The sequence below is a fragment of the Apis florea genome, unplaced genomic scaffold, assembly GCF_048593485.1.
Source record: "Apis florea isolate Af1SG1 unplaced genomic scaffold, ASM4859348v1 contig_3391_pilon, whole genome shotgun sequence".
NCBI lineage: Eukaryota > Metazoa > Arthropoda > Insecta > Hymenoptera > Apidae > Apis > Apis florea.
Genome location: NW_028256754.1, coordinates 2,071,509 through 2,089,819, shown reverse-complemented (window position 1 = coordinate 2,089,819; position 18,311 = coordinate 2,071,509). Strand labels below are relative to the sequence as shown.

Below are 18,311 nucleotides of genomic sequence, written 5' to 3'. Positions count from 1 at the left end.
AAAGTATCGTAAGCTTGGTTTTGCGACAATGTTGTTTAATGCTTTAAGTTACCTGAATATATTATATATATTTGAAAGATCATTTGACACCAAATTTTTAAAATGTAAAACAAAAAACAAAAATAAAAAAAAAAATCTTACAATTGCATATTAACGATTGTTGCATTATCAAGCTTATCCTAATTATGTATAATATTATAATGATAATAACTATTGAAATATAGACATGAAAAGATGATAAATTTATTAACGCGCGTGCATGCGTCACATGGAGTTAAATGTACGATATCGTTCATCACTCCGTAGAAATCTAGATTAATATATTACGATAAATATATCTAAGTATATCCAAACAGTTAGATATTACGTACTATTTAAAAAAAAAAAAGAAAAAAAAACAAGAAAGAAAAAATAATGAGGGAAAAATTAATAAATATTACAGGGTCACTTTACCAGTGACACATAAAATATATGTCACATATGGAGCGTAAAATTTTCATATTATATTCGTAGAAAAAGAAAAAGAGATATATAGAGAAAATGAGAAATGGTAATAGGAAGGAAACGTATAAAGTATGCATTGTGCGAAGATTCATCTAGAGAGAAGAAACAAATATATATATGTATAATATATATTGCTCACGCGTATATACATTATGTATATATATGTTGTACACGATATGAATATGAAAAAGAGATAAAAAAAACTATGATGCCGTACCGAAAACACTTGATACAAGTAATTTTTCCAACAATATATGTAAAGAATTCCTCTGCAATTTATTCGTGGCATCGCTCCTTGTAATTTGCTAAAAAGTCTAACAAGGAATAAATAGAAATAATGTTTATATGAATAATTATTATTATCTTATTATTATTGATAATATTATTATTATTATATTATTGATAAAATTATACGTTACAAGAATAAAATTAAGAGTTGGTTCATGCTTTTAAGAGATTTAGTTTGCTTGTTCTAAAAATAGCAAGCAAGTATCAGATCCAATCGTTCCCTTTGAATCAAAGCGACTTTATAAAATATATTAGTAAAATAGATGTTATTTTATTTTTTCACTAACAATCGCGATTTGTTATTTTTGTGTATAACTTTTAATAAAACTTCTATCTAAATGATATTTCTTGACAGAAATAAAAATCATTTGAATGGAAACGCTTTGATTCAAAGTGAAATATGATGGTGAAGGAAAAAATTCAAAATATGATTTACTTTAGATAGAATGAAATATGTATAGAATTTTATTATGCACCATTGTAATATTATGTATCCCAGTTGTGACACAATATACACTGGTGTTATGTTAAATGTGAATATTACGTGTTCTGTCTTATATGTAATAATTTCCCATGCTTTAATTCTATTTTAAATAAAATTTTTAGTATAAATCGATAATGTCGTGATAACAAGGATTCATAAATTCAAACTCGATCGATCGATATTTTATAATAATCCTAAAAGATGTAATATTCCTTTCGATATACATAAAATATATACAATAAAATAATAATATTATATACAAGATGTTACACTTAAGTGAAACAGCAGAATATCTCGTAAGAAGTTGAAATTCTCAATGAAAAATTTAAAATTTTAGAAATTGTTTAATTCAAAAAGAGACATCGTAAACTCTTTCTTGCAAAAAGATTTTAAAATCAATTTCATTTTCTTAAACAAAATCGTATAATTTGTAATGCATTAATTGATTTCTCCAGGTATTCTTTATAAATTAATATAAATCTATTTATGTTTAAAAATTATTGATTTAGCTATTTTAATTTAAATATTTCTATTTCGCTTATTAGAATTCAAAGACTGGGAAGATATATCGCATTTTGCAGTCAAATAGATAAAAAACACACACATTAAATAATAGAAAATATGAACATTTCAGTCAAAATTATCTCAACATAAAGTAATGAAAGTACTTGAAAGAAAAAAAACTATTTAAAATTAATTCTGATTATTCTTTGATTTTCTTTCAAAAGTTTATGAATGTTTTGATTGAAAATTTTTAAAGCAAATTAAAATATGTAAAGAATTTAAATTAAATAAAATATGTAAACAAATTTTATTTTATTATACATTATATTATATATTTCAGTTATAGAAAAAGATACAATAGACTCAGTTTAAACCAAATAAAAAAGATTAAGAAAACAAAAATAAAATATTGATAACAATCTGCATTCGTAATAATAAATAAAATAATTATTAACATTGTAGACAATATGTAAATATATTGAATATTATTTATAAAAATAACCGAAATATATTTCTTATACTGAGTCCATTTTTATTTAAAAAATATGTCATAATTATTTTTCTACTATATATACTTAGAAAAAACGGAAAGAAAATCTCAATTTTAAATTACAATTATAAAATAAAATTTAAATTAGATAAAATTAAATAACAAAATATTGATAAATTATATTGTATCGGTTTTCTTGAATAAATAACATTGAAGAAATGCAGACTTCTTCAATCCAGTATAAGTTATTGGATAATTATAAATTAAACTCCGAGATTCTTCATCTTCATCATCAAATTTATGAGTATTCTTACGTGCTGTATAAAAAACAATTTTAATTCAAATTAATTCTGTCTTAATTTTAGAAATAAGAAATAAAAATATTTAAAAAATTGGTACCTTCATTAACAAAGAAATTAGCAAAATATTGTGCAATTATAGTGGAATCTTTCCCGTGCGGAATATTTTTTTTTCTAATCCATTCATATAAATTTTTCTCAGGATGAAATTGCAAAGCGTAAAAAGGTAAAGTAACGTGTTCTAACGAAGAAATGAATCGAATTTTAGCTGAATCATTATTTAAAGATAATATCCGAAATTTGTCTTTTATACCAACATTCTTCAAATTCTGAAAGAATCAAAGTTATAGATTTCAAAACAATATTATCTGATATAATTTACATTTATCGTAACACAATATTGATGATAATTTCCTGTCACGTTTTTAGTTTTTAATATATTTATAACATCAGATGAAGTATTGCCAAACATTCTACTATTCCGAAAATCTGAAATATACAAAGAAATATGTTTTTTTTCGTAAAATAAAAAAATTATTATTAAAAATATATAAAGATAATAAACCTTTTGTGAATTCTAACGGAAGTGGTTGATTTATACTATTACAGTGAGTTCTATGTTCAATGCGATTAGCAGCAACATATGTTAACAGTTCAAATCCCAAACATATTCCAAAAAGTGGAAAATAATCACCATTGTTATTCATCTTTTCCGCAATGCTGAAAATATGATCGTAAAAAATATTAAAAGAATTTTTAATATTGCAAATTAAATAATTTATAAATCAATAAGTAAATATATATATATATAATTTTTTCTATAAATATGTAAATAAAAATTTTCAGTTTTATCAAAAAACAAATATTTTTACATATTTTTATTACTTATAAATCATATAGGCTGCATCTGCGTATCCATTACTTTGGTTAAAATACGTTGATCCACCAGGCCATAGAACTCTATAATAATGAAAATAATCACATTAATTCCAAGAAAATTGACTTGTCAAAAAACTATTTTCATACTGTATCAAATTATTAAAATAATTAATAAATAATTAAAATAATTTTGTTTTTAATTAAATAAAAATAAATTTAAACAATAACGATTTATTGAATAGTGATCTACAACTTAATAAATTACTTTCTTTTAATTGATACAAATTAAGCTGAACAAAAATACGATTATGAAATAGCTGTCTATGTACAGGCATTTTGAAAACTAAAGTAAATCGTCACTGATTATATTATTGATACAAAAAAATGTTTCAAATAAAAGTTTAATAGTTTCATCGAACAATTTAATATAAATAATTAATTTTTCTTGTGAACAATTAGTTATAGAAAACAATTAATATAGAGAACAATTTTGTTTTTTTAAATTGAATTACATGTTTTATAATTGAATTATATTATTCGTTAGAAACATTTACATTTTCTATAAAAAAATATTTTAAGGTTTTTATTGACATAAAATTGTTAATTCTAAAGATATTTTTATTTTTCGAACATCATATACTTTCTTAAAGTTCAAATATAATATATATAATTTCGCCCTTTAATTTGGATTTAACTTATTCTTCAATGATCTATTAATTCTTTCTGTAAAAATTATTTCACATTTTTTGACAGGAATGCTTTAATAATATATTATTAATAATGATCTTCTGATTTTAAATTATTAAATGTCGTATTATTTGTATTTCAATAATTGGATACATGATTAGATGGTTTTATTGAATTTCCACTAAGATCGTCTGATTTGATATGTTTAGATTTCTTTTTATAGAAATATTTAAAAAATGAAAAATATATATAAAAAAATGTAAATTTCTAATTTGAAACAAATTATTGAGAAATATTAAAAAATTTCTACAGAAATGCTAAAAATAATTGATAGATTTTCATTTAGAAATAATATATATTTCTATATTCTGAAAAATATATATTTAAACATTAGATTTTAAAGAAATATGTAACATTCAAATCAAAATATCTTCTAAACTAATAATTTTATTCTATAAAGACTCTTTTATAAAAAATATAATAAAAAATATATAATTCAATTTGAAAAAACAAAATTGTCCTTTACGTGTTTCTTTTATACATCTATCTACAGAAAATTAATTATGTCAAATTATGTAGCCTCTGAAAAAATTAAATTTTTATTTCAGATATTTTTTTGTATTATCAATAGTATGGAAGATATTTGAATGATTCGATTATATGCGAAATACTCTATATATATTTATATTTATTTATATTATATTTATATTTATATTTATATTTATATTTATATTTATATTTATATTTATATTTATATTTATATTTATATTTATATTTATCTTTCTATATATTTAACAAAAAATTTATTTTTTTCCTCACCCATTTATTTTACTTAAAAGTTTTTTGTAGTATGACTTGTTCTTTCCGATCCTAAAAAAAAACAATAAGAGATATTAATTTTAAATAAATTTTGTAACAATTTTATATCAGTGTAAATACATTTATATATATTTATTAATGTTCATTCATGTATGAAATATTTGGTGAAAAAAAAGTTAATAGAAAAATCCTAAATAAATTCCAATAAATATTTATTTTTAATTCGTATAAATTAATAGATAAAATAATATAACTTTTATATCATGTAATCATTAGTTATTTAATTTATCATCATCATTAGTTATTAATATCATTAATATTAAAAATTTGATATCAGATTTATGACCAGAAATTATTTAAATTATTATTAATCAATTATTTTTTATATGGAAATAATTAAGTTAATTAACTATTCACTTCGATATTTATTTATCTTATAAATTATTTATCTTATAATTCTATATATTATTCTATATATTAACAATAGTTTATTATTCATTATTATATAATTATATTATGATAATAATATTATCATAATATAATGTTTAGTTTAGACAATAATATTATGTTTAGTTTTACTTATTAATTTTATTAATAAATCTTAGTTATTAAATCTTATTATTGTGAAAATAAATAATAAAATTAGGAAATTAAAAATAATAAACATTTAAATATTAAAATAAATAGAATATAAAATGTTACACTTAAATATATACTTACCAAATTGGAACAACTCTAGCACCAGCTCCTTCAATAAATTTTACATATGATGCAGCAATATAACTATCATATTTTCCTGGATATTTTTCATTCAATTTGTAGCTTATTTCTTGCGATAAAATACCTTTTTGAAAACAGAAAAAAATTAACATAAATATTTTTAAATAAATTTATATAAATTTTTAAATTTATTTTATATTTAAATAACATATGATATAATTTTATCTTTATGTATTCTTAAAATACAACATGATAATATAAAAGAACTATCCGCAATAAAAAAAAAAGAGTGATATAATTAAAATAATATCATTAACATACATTTAAAAATTGTTATACGTTAATGTAAAATCAATCTTACTAATTCCATATGGAAATAGATAACTATATACATAATGTTTGTTTAGAGCTATTTGAAAACTTAAAAAATAACTTTTCGAACCATTAAATGAAAACCAAGAATAAAAAAATTGTATTATCAGTTTTATAATTTTGTTTGATAATGAAAAAATGACGGAAATATTCGTAAATGCAAGCAAATCTATCTTTCTAAATGAACTAATAGAAGATAGCTCAAGCAACAAAAAGCATAACAATCCTTAAAACCGATACAAGAAGATCAGTTTGTCTTATACAAAATTATAAAAAAAAATATGATATTAAATAGTAATATAACTTTAGCCATGCATTTTTCATATGTTTCATATATCATAAATTAAACATGTAAAAAACATTTTTGCATATAGTTTGAAGATTAAAACTAATTACTGTATATTATGAAAAAAATTATTCAAAATAATTAGAATTTCTTAATAAATGTTTCAAATTCAAAAAATATTAATGAAGAGACAATACAATGACAGATTTATGAAATATGATTCAAATTATATTTTGTTGTTCCATTTTAATTGGAAAAATACTATTTATATATATAAATAATATTTCATAAAACTCAAATAAAACATCTATATGTGTAAATAATATTTTAAATTGTTTCAAATTCTTATTTATTTAATTGATAGTAAAAAATAAAATTTAATCAAAAACTGAAAAACGAAAAATTCTTTTGAAAGAAAAATCTAAATATTTATAGAAATTTACAATATATTTTTTCAATAATTTTCTTTCGTAACTATTATTTTACTTTTCGTTTATTTTATTTATTTAATTGTTTATTGAGTTTAATTGTAAATCAAATTGAATATCTTTCTACTTTAATGTTAATGATAATTCCTGAATATTTATCCATAGAAAATTATATTTGAAATTATACAATAAATAAGATAAATACTTCAAATAGAAACACTGTTTTTTCAATATAAAGTAATAATAGCAATAATAAGAAATATATAATAACATTGTTCGTGTTTATATATACAAATGCAAGCAGAAACTTTAATGAAAAAAAATGAAATAATTTTAAAGTGATCTATGTTAAAAAAAATCTTATAATGATAAATCAAATTTAGTAAAAAATTAAGGAACGAATAATAATATCTGATGCAGTTGATAAAAATATTGAAAAAAATTACCATTTTCGAATACTTTCGGAAATATAACAAAAATCGATATTTGTTATTTATTTATTTTCGAAAGATAAGCAATTTTTATGACTAAATTCAAGTTTAGCACACGAACAAATTAATAATATACGTAAAAAATTTTTTTATTTTCACATAATAAAATCTTTATTTTTTCTTACATTATCGTTCTATCTAATTATTTTTCATATAAATTAAATTTATAAATAAAAATATTAATTTTAATTGATCTTTTTCTATATTATTAAGAAAAAAATAAATAAGCATAAACATTGCATTAGTTTCGAAAAATATTAAAAACTATAAAATGTGCTATATCATTTTATCATTTTATGTCGTATAAGAATTAATGATAAGTCTATGGTTTACAAGAAATTTTCTAAAAGAAATACGATCTGATTAATTTCGATGATTCTAATATATTTATAAAAATAGATATTTTGTATTGACCAAACATCTATAGATAAAAAAATCATCGCGTATCAGTAAAAAGGAAAATATCCCATTTCGAGAAACTTCTTATCAGTATTAGTTCACGTGTACGAATTGTGTATGTATATATATATACTACCTATCAAAGCTAGACATATTTTAAAAAAATTAACTAAATAAAATTTCGAATAAAATTATCTTAATAATTATTTAGAATTATTTAGAATTATTTTATTTCACAATTTCAAATAACTATCGTTAATAGCACTATATTGCGGTTATGGAACATATATCTCATAATGAATCTTTCCCTTGGATTACTTTTTTTATTCAACTTTCTCTATATGTTAATACTTCCATCATATTTCCGTAATTTTAAACCAAATAAATATTAATTAAATTTTTACAAAATAATACAACATAATATAATGAGAAACCACTTATTATTAAATCACTGTAGCAGAAGCTGTTTCAATAATTTTAGAAATGTGGGATTTCTATAAATGATATATTTTTTCAACGTATAACATATCGACATGTTAAAAGAGAATTTTATGGCTGTACAATATCGAATTGTAAAGGCATCTTCATATCACTAACAAGAAAATTTTTGGTGGCATTTTTATAAAATATAAAATGATATAAAATGCAAATCTCATAATTAATTCGAGTGACATCTAACAATTTTTATCATACTTCGCTAATAATTTTCTTTTTTCTTGATTTAAATCTTACGATATGGTTAACAACTCGGAAAATTGTATGTAATAAAGAATTTTATTTCATGTTCGCATTTCATGTATGATTCTCTGTAGAGATAAAAAATGATCAAATAGAAAAAATATATTATTTAATAATGTTAATTTGATATAAATAACAGCAGAAATTTATCTTATAAATGGAAAAATATTAGTGTGACAAATTAATTACTTTTTTAATTTATAATCCAAAAGAAAAATACATTATTCTAGAATTAGTAAAAATTAGATTTTTAAAATTATTTATCTCTATAATATAGTAGATATTATTTTTAAATTATTTTTCTCTGATAAATTTGATAGTTTTTTATCATTCATGATAAAATCTATTCTATATCAATAAATATGCTTTTTAAATAATTGAAACATATAAATAGAAAAAACCAGCAAGATTGAAAAATTGGACATTTACAATAACAAAAAAAAATATTTTTATTTTTTTCTATTATCGTATTATTAAATTATTAAATATTTTAATAATAAATTATTATTAATTATTTTTTATTAATTTATTCCTATTAATTTTCTATTAATTTAAAAAATATTTGTTATGAATTTGTTTCAAAAGTTATGCTGTAGAGATAAATTTTTATTTTTATTTGTTATTAAAGTTTTGTATTTTGCTTATAATATAACTGATTATGAAAAAAATAGATTATATAAAACCTTTTATAGAATCAATAATAAAAAAATTTTAGAAATATTTGATATCTATACATTAATGATAAAAATGAAATTTTTTAGAACAGATATATAAATAATATATTAAAAATAAAACACATCTAAACTTATTTTTTATTCAATTGCATACTCTAATTTTTCTAATATAAAACGCAAACAATGCAACTGTAATATTTAAATGTTAATTCATAAAATTTTTATACAAAAAAATCATATAATACTATTGTTTTCATATAACTATTAAAACTAAATTCTATTATAACTACAGAATATTTGGAGTTTATCGTTTGAAAATTTTAATTTAAAATTCTACCAAATATATACAACTTAAAAATAAAAAAAAGCTAATTAAAAATTGAAAACAATTATTTTACAAACATAAAATAAAATTCATATTAGATAGATCGGTGGTTCTTAAACTTTTCTTTATCATGGACATTTTTTATGTTTTGTTGCTGTGAATTATCAAAACTTAAAACTTAATATTCATTAAATATAGAGAGTTAATCTCAAAAGTTAATTAAAATAGAAAAGTTTTTATTAAAGATAAAGTTTTTATTAATAATAAAAATTGGCCATTTATAGAGCATATTATTGTGTCGCGCCAGACTCAACTTTTTGACTTAGTTCAAGATTGATGATTTTCATCAATCATCATGGTGGCGTACATATTAAGTAGTGTCACAACATAAGTCTATGCATTTTATAAATATACAATATATTTTATTAATAATAGTTAATTAAGTGAAATGAAAATTTTCGCAGGAAAAAATTGCTTAAAATCATATCAAGAATTATTGGTTAAATCTTGTCAATTAACTTCTAGAATATTCACAATTCAAATTTGGAAAGAAAAAATTTATTTTAAATAAATAAAACAATATATATCGTATATTTCCTCGTAGTTTTTCGCTTTTATAACTCAAGACTTTATAACCATTTAAAGATTCACAAATCACAAATTAAGAATCACTGACGTAAACTATTACATATTTCATATAACAAATAAATATTTTATAAAATTGCGGAAATCGTCCATTATTATCATTTTTTTTACATATAAAGTTAAAATATTTAAATTATTTAAATTGAAATACATAAATAAATACTTGCCAATTATTGGTCGGTTATCTTCAATTGAAAGAATAGAAATTCCTGAAACAGATCGCATTGCGATATATATTGAAGTAATAAATTCTAATACCAATAGTATTAACATTATAGATGATGGATGCTTCTGAAAATAAACAACACCAACATGCACTATAAACGATATTAAAGTGAGATTTTCTATTAGATTTCTATTAGATTAAATTGAAATTATTTTATTATTTTCGTTATCATCGATACACTTCAGATATACTAGATTCAAGTGCAGCAGAAAAAAAAACACTCGGAAAAAATACGATCTAATTAATCTAATATAAAAAAAAAGATACACGTATTCATTGAAAGTCTCACATCTATTAATAAAATCATGACGGAAGCAAAAAAACAAAATATGTCTTATCACTATGTCGTCATTCTATTTCTGTATTATTAATTCAAATTAATTCTCTATAGAATTTTATTTATTCTATAAAAATTTTTCATTTCTATTAAAATGAAAAATTAGATCATCTGTACACAATAAATATCGTAAAAATGAATTATTATTATAATGTAAAAATTTATGCAATATATAATATATAAATTATCAATGTATGAAATATATATATATATATATTTAATTCAGGAATTTTCAGTTAATATATATATATATTAGGGTGTTTCAAAAATATTGGAATATCCGTAAATATATATATATATATATATATATATATATATATATATATACATGGTGTTCCAAAAATATTGGAATATCCGTAAACTGAAAATTCTTGAATTTCAAATAACGTTTTCTTTTTTAAAAACTTTTATAACGACTTTATTAACGAATTATTAACAAAAAATATTGGAGATCCAATGGAGGCAAATCACGGAGCGTGTAGTTTAGACAAACCGATAATATTATTATAGTATTGTTATGTTATGTATATATTTTATTTTTAGTATGGTTATGTGCTGCTGATCGGGCAAGCATGTTTTGAAGAAAATGTATTGAATTAAATATAATAAATATTCTGTTATTGATAAAAAATTATATTGAATTATATTATGTAAAAATATAAAAAATTATATATATATATATATATATATATATATATATATATATATATATTGCACATATTTAATGTGCAATATATTAATATATATATTTTGCACAAACAATAAATAAATAAATACATAAATAAATAAATAAATACAAATTCAACACATTTTCTGCGAGATATATTATCTGTATTTGTTCATGCTCAATCGACAATACATAGCTAACGCTACTATTGCGGTTGAACTAGCTACACGCTCCATGATTGGCCAATATTTTTTGTTAATAATTTGTTAACAAAGTTTTTGCAAAAGAAAATATTCCTTGAAAATTTACCTCGGGGATCTCCAATTTATGTATGTTCCAACATTTTTGAAATACCTTGTATATATATATATATATATATATAATAATGAATATATATATATATATATATATATATATATATATATATATATATATATATATAGTTCATTATTCAAAAAAAATTTCGAAAGAAATGACAAAGGGACAAAGGAGTTTTTTGTTAATCTATCTCCTTGATGCTTTTAAAGAACCCGCATTTTTTCTCCCTGACATCACATGCTATATAATAGGAAATTTTCTTTGAATAATACAAAATAATGAATTGAGATACTCTATTGTATAAATAAGATAATAATTTTCATTTATTAAATTATATGAGATTGAGATGCATGTCATCTTTCAATAGATTTTATTGTTTCTTTTTGACAATTGGATTATTATATTAATATGCATATCCATATAGACAAATAGTATGCTAAAATCAAAAATGTATTTAAAAATTGTCACTTTCCTCACTCTTTTACCAATCATTCTTTCCGCGAGATTTCTTTTTATGTATATATATATACACATTAAATATGTGCTATATATATATATATATAATTTTTTATATTTTTACATAATTTAGATTTAATTAAAATAATTAATTAATAATAAATAATAATAAATAATATATAATTAAGATTTTTCGATATAATTTTAAAGTATTATTATTTATTATAAATGTTACTTTTTTGAAATTTGTAAGTATTGACTGAAGAAAATTGACCGATTTTTCATAACTACTATTTTAAATTAAATCATTTATCATATATGTATTTTATTTGCATACTTTGACATATTTAAAATTGACACATTTTAAAATTCATAATTTATGCATAATAATTCATTTTAAACAAATGAATAAAAATGAAATATATATAGTCATTAAAAACTAATGTCATTTTTTTCCATATTTTGTCCAATGAATAAAGAAAGATAAAATCACGTGATCAAAATCTAGGGAAAATAAAATAATTTTAGGGAAAATAAAAAACTATTTTTCTAAATGTTAATGTTTAAAATTCATATTATATAAAATAGCCAAATATATCTGTTAAAGTCAAATATATTAAATCAAATATTATTTATTGATATTTATAATTGATGTAATATTTATCATAAAACGTGATTTGTTTACTTTTCTTTTTATTCAACTCATTAAAAAAGACATATACATGATGCTTTATATATCAATCTCAAGTATCTTTAAAACTATTTTTTATAACTAATCTTTTTAACTCTTTATAAAATTGGAAATATTTTAGATAGAATTTGAATAATTTTAAACAATATATAAATTGTATATAATAACAATATATCATTTTGTAAATATATTTTTATTTCTCAATAGAATCATAATTTTAAATATTTTAATATATTAACTTTTTAATAATAACTTTTAAAATTATTTAATACAATTTATTTATATAAAAAGCTATTAATGTAAAAGATATTTTAATTTCATTTAAAAATAAGACATTCAAACTCAAAAATTATTATGATCATTATTATTGTATCGTATATAAATAAATTTTCCAATTATTAGATTGATATTATAAATAAAGATGAGCATTTTGAATTTCCACTAAAAATAAAAATTTGATATTATTTTATTTTTATCAAAACATTTAAAAATAAAAAATATTCATTTATTAAAAAAAAAATAATATATATATATACTTATTTATTGTTTACTCAAAATGATATAAAATATGAAATTTAGAATAATATCTAAGTTTATTTAAAAAAAATACTAGAAAATTTAGTTAGATCGAAATCAACCAAAGAAATTGAATAAATATTTAATATATTTATATATAAAAGATGTGTTGAACTTTAAAAAAATATATAAATATATTATAAATATAAATATAATAAATATAAACTTTACAATAAATTTTATAATAATTTTTGATAATGAATACTAAACAATATTCTTTTTTATGAAAAATGATGAACTATATTATTCATATTAATTTAGTAAAATAAAAAGTTAATCTTTAAATATGAATATATACATATTTACATAAATATATACATATATATGATAAATATATGTGATCTATGAAAATGTTTAACATGTTTAAAATGTCTATTTAATATGAAATATTTTAAAATCAATATCATCAATAAATTCCAAGATATTTAAAGAAATCGATATAAATAAGACACCCTGTATATTTGAAATTTCGTCTTGCGTCTTGGAGAATGAAAATAATAGTATTGTGTTTTATTAGTGAAGTGATTTTGAACGTTTTGTCCTCAGTGAAGCGGTTTTTATATAAAAACGCAGAGAGGAGTATCTAATTTTTAAAAATTATTACTTTTATCAAAAAAATACTTAAAGATACAATTTCATTAACAAAAATGGTAAATTTTCTTATAATTATTTATTTTTTTATATAGTATAATTTTATAGGTTAAGTTTCACACACGTGGTTACTTGACCATTTTAATTAATATGAAATATAATTATAAATAATAATAATTTTATATTATTTATATTTTTTTATATTTATTTATAAATTATAATATTATATTAAAATATTTATAATGATATTATTATTTATTTTTTTATACATTTTTTTTTTTTTTAGGGAGATGAAGTTAATCCTAAAGCATATCCTTTAGCAGATGCTACATTAACTGCTAAGATTTTAAATTTAGTACAACAAGCAATGAATTATAAACAATTAAGAAAAGGAGCTAATGAAGCAACAAAAACATTAAATCGTGGTCTATCAGAATTTATTGTAATGGCTGCAGATGCAGAACCTTTAGAAATTTTATTACATTTGCCATTATTGTGTGAAGATAAAAATGTTCCATATGTATTTGTTAGAAGCAAACAAGCTTTAGGTCGTGCTTGTGGTGTATCTAGACCTGTTGTTGCTTGTTCTGTGACAGTTAATGAAGGCTCTCAATTAAAACCACAAATTCAAGCCATACAACAAGAAATTGAACGTCTTTTAGTTTAAATATTTTGTACCTGATTCAAAATCATTCTTTTTAAATATAATAACCAATTATTTTTATTTTTTACATAAATTTGTGAATAATTACAAATAATTAAATTTCATATACTTTTCACAATGAAATGTATAAGTTATCTTTATGAATAAAAAATTTAACTAAATATATATTAATTTGTCTGATATATATATTCATTATATAATTTATTTGACATATTAATAAATAGAATAAAAAAAGATACAAATATATAATAATATACATTTCATATATATTATAATTTTTATAATTTTTTTATTTTATATCTTTTGATTTTATTTTTACATGTAATGCAAAAGAATGATTTAGATTTATAGCATTAAAGAATATTAAAGAATATTTTGATAAATTGTTTTTGATAAATTATAATATTAATTATATTATATAATTATATAATAATATTAATGATAACTTGCTTATTCATTTAAAATCATTCAAATTAACTTAATTAAAATATTTAATATATAGAATTAATAGAATTAATATATATTAAATACATAGATTATCCAAATTTTTAAATATATATATATATATTTAAAATTTATTGGAAAATAAATTTTTAATATTTGGTTATATATAACTAATAATTAGTATTATAATTTACATTGATTTCTACAATATTTAATTCAAATTGTTTAAATAATATTTCATTCTTAAAATAGTTGGAATAATAGAATTATTTTTTAAATTAATAAAACGATTTATTATATATAAAAAATTTCTATAAAAATAAGGTGAAGGATATAAGGTTAGGTTAAGCTTTTAAAAATATAGAAAAATTAAAAAACTATATAAATAAAAATATATTACAACAGTTAGAAAATATATGAAACAACAAAATTAACAAGCCATAAATTGTTGATTAAAATAAGGTAAAACAATAGAAATCCAATTACCATGCCATCGGTTTTTTTGAAATTTATGCAATTCTTTTCGAAATTTTTTATCTAATTCGCATTGAGCATTATTATTAGGAAAATTTTCAAACCATGATATTAATTGTATTGCTAATTGTTTGTCATTTAAAAAGATCATACCATTTTCATTATGTCTAACAAGTTCTGATAAACTGAAAAATAAAAATACTATATGAAAAATTTGATAATAAAATATAAATATTTATATATTTCTTTTTGAATATATTATATTAAACTTTAACAAAAATAATATAAAAATAATAAATTTATTTTTATTAAGAAAATATTGAAAATAATATTAATATTAATAAAGATTACAATATTATTAAGAGACAAGATAAAAGCAAATATAAATAGATATTAAATAATCAAATTTGATATATTTTAAATTATACTAAATATATATATATTATTATTTGCATATAAATTAAAATTTATATATTTATATATATATATGCCATACTAAATTATTTATGAAATATATCTACTTACCATTTAAAATTATATGCACAAACTGGTAATTCACAACCAAACATATCAATAACTTTCATTGGTAAGTCTAATCCACTAGATGATATATGAAGACAAATACCTAAATCTGCACTAGCTATAAACATGAATTATATTTTTTATATATAAATATATATGAAAATAAATACAAAATTTAATTATATTTTAATACCTAGCATTTTTGGATAATCTTCATTTTCAAGCCAAGGTGTTATTACTGTAACATGTTTCCAATTCTTTAATTTTATAATAGCTGTATAAAAATTTTTTAAAGGACCTTTACCAGTTATTATACAAATTAAATCAGGCAAATTATATAAATCTTGTACAATTGAATTTTCATATTCTATAATATAAAAGATTTAAAATATAACAAATAATTTAAAAATAAATAACATATATCTATATTAGAAAATAAATTATATAATAAATAATAAATAATACCTTGTAATGCATTTAATAATATTGAAAAATCTTCATCTTCTGTCCAACTTGTACTTGATACTATGAAACCAGGTCTTTTACAAGATAATTTTATTTCGTTTTTAATACATTCTGTAAATATAGTTGAGTTTTCTTTTGGTCCCTTGAATATATCATATTTATAACTTAATTTTAATAAAAATTCATGTTTTTCTTTTAATGATATAGGTTGAAATTCATTACTTGGACGATCATATAATACCTTTGCACTAAATAAAAAAAAAATAATGAATTATAAATTCAAAAAAATATAATTATAGATATATACTCACATAATTTTCCACTTTAATTGTAAATCTTCCTTCATTGTTTGAGATACACAGAAATTATAATTTGCTTTAGAACCAAAATATATTTCAATTGCTTTTGCAAATCTTACAAGTAAATGGTCATCTTTTAAATTTAATGCCATGAGAGTATATGCATAATTATGCCAATCAATAATAAATTGTGAACCAACAATAATAGAATAAAACCAACAAATGGGAATTGTTGGTATTGAAGGTGGATTTTGTACCAATATATAATTTGATAATTTTTTAGTAAATAAAAACCATAAAAGATTAAATGTTTGCCATATTGTTTTTATCATATAATAAAGTAAAGGAGATAATTCTGAAATAAAAAAAAAATTATTTTTTTCAAAAATATTCAAATTTATATTATATAACATAATCTTTTTTCAAATATGAATTTTTAAGAGTTATTATTATTTTAAATAATTTGTAGTTTACAATTTTCAATTCATATATGAAATATATAAATATTTATATTATGCTTTAAATAAATTATGAAATCCTCAATTAATATTAGTAATATTAAATACGTACTATTTTCTATTTTTGGAAAAGGATAAAGATAATAAATATGTATACAAGGATTTTCTCTTATTTCTCTTAAAGGTAGGGAACCAGGATAACCTATAATATCTACTGTAAAACCTTCTTTTGCAAATGATAATGCGTGATATTGCATTCTAGGACTTCTGCCCAAATCTCCAAGAACAATAATACAAACATTTTTATGTATCCTATATACATTTAAATATAATTTTCTAGTTATAAACAAAATTAAAAAAATAGCACAAAACAAATAAACATTCCACATTTTGAAGTGATATTTTATTCAATGAGTTATTAATAGAAGTTAGAAGTGAAAATACAAAAATCAAATTAAAATGACAAATGCCATTAATTATTGGCTGATAAAATATCGATATTTTTGTGTATTCGCCTATATTTGGTTCAACTTAAACGGCTATCTATTATAAAAATCTTTATACAAAGCATAAACTAATTGATTAAATATCAAATTATAATGTTATTAACAAATATATTTTTAATTATTAAGACATTATTCATGATAAAACATTACACGCTAATCATTGATTGAGTATCAAATTGTAATGTTTATTATAAAAGTGTATATTATATAAAAGTAATATGAATTACCAATCAAAATATTATTTAAAAAATTGATTTATTAAAATTTATTATAACAAAACAAGAAAACATCATATATAAAAATTCAGTCCTAAAAAAAATTTTAATTTCTATATATCTTTTCAAAAAAATATTATTATATAAATATTATATTGTATATAATATATAAATATTAATAAAAATATAAATATTATTAAAGTTCAGTACAATTTCAATTAAATTATAAGATTTTTTTTTTAAAATACAAAAATCAATTTAACTTTATTAGAAACGAATAGACTATTTCAATATTTGATGAGGATAAAAAATCAATAATTTCTTTAAGAACAAACATAGAATAATATTAAACTAAATTTAGACTAAAATT

The 18,311-nt window shown here is 18.9% G+C and overlaps 2 protein-coding genes across 4 annotated transcripts; one reads left to right on the top strand and one right to left on the bottom strand.

The window, feature by feature from the left end:
• Positions 1–2,068: 2,068 nt before the first annotated feature.
• On the bottom strand, positions 2,069–17,905 carry LOC105736747 (chitobiosyldiphosphodolichol beta-mannosyltransferase). 3 transcript variants are annotated; one of them, XM_031919623.2, is made up of 14 exons: positions 17,333–17,905; positions 16,775–17,117; positions 16,464–16,711; positions 16,192–16,365; positions 16,002–16,116; positions 15,489–15,661; positions 10,200–10,241; positions 5,675–5,798; positions 4,955–5,005; positions 3,455–3,529; positions 3,135–3,289; positions 2,952–3,058; positions 2,670–2,898; positions 2,069–2,587 (listed from the first exon to the last, which is right to left on the bottom strand). In XM_031919623.2, exons 1-14 carry the CDS (start codon positions 17,607–17,609, stop codon positions 2,448–2,450), a joined length of 2,253 nt encoding a protein of 750 aa, XP_031775483.1. In that variant the 5' UTR covers positions 17,610–17,905; the 3' UTR covers positions 2,069–2,447. The 3 variants fall into 3 exon arrangements, with proteins under 3 accessions (XP_031775483.1, XP_086768517.1, XP_086768516.1); XM_086912391.1 differs by having other exon boundaries at positions 16,192–16,236; XM_086912390.1 differs by lacking the exon at positions 10,200–10,241.
• hoip (NHP2-like protein 1 hoip) lies at positions 13,348–14,723 on the top strand. The gene is made up of 2 exons (XM_012492899.3): positions 13,348–13,953; positions 14,181–14,723. Exons 1-2 carry the CDS (start codon positions 13,951–13,953, stop codon positions 14,559–14,561), a joined length of 384 nt encoding a protein of 127 aa, XP_012348353.1. The 5' UTR covers positions 13,348–13,950; the 3' UTR covers positions 14,562–14,723.
• Positions 17,906–18,311: the final 406 nt, after the last annotated feature.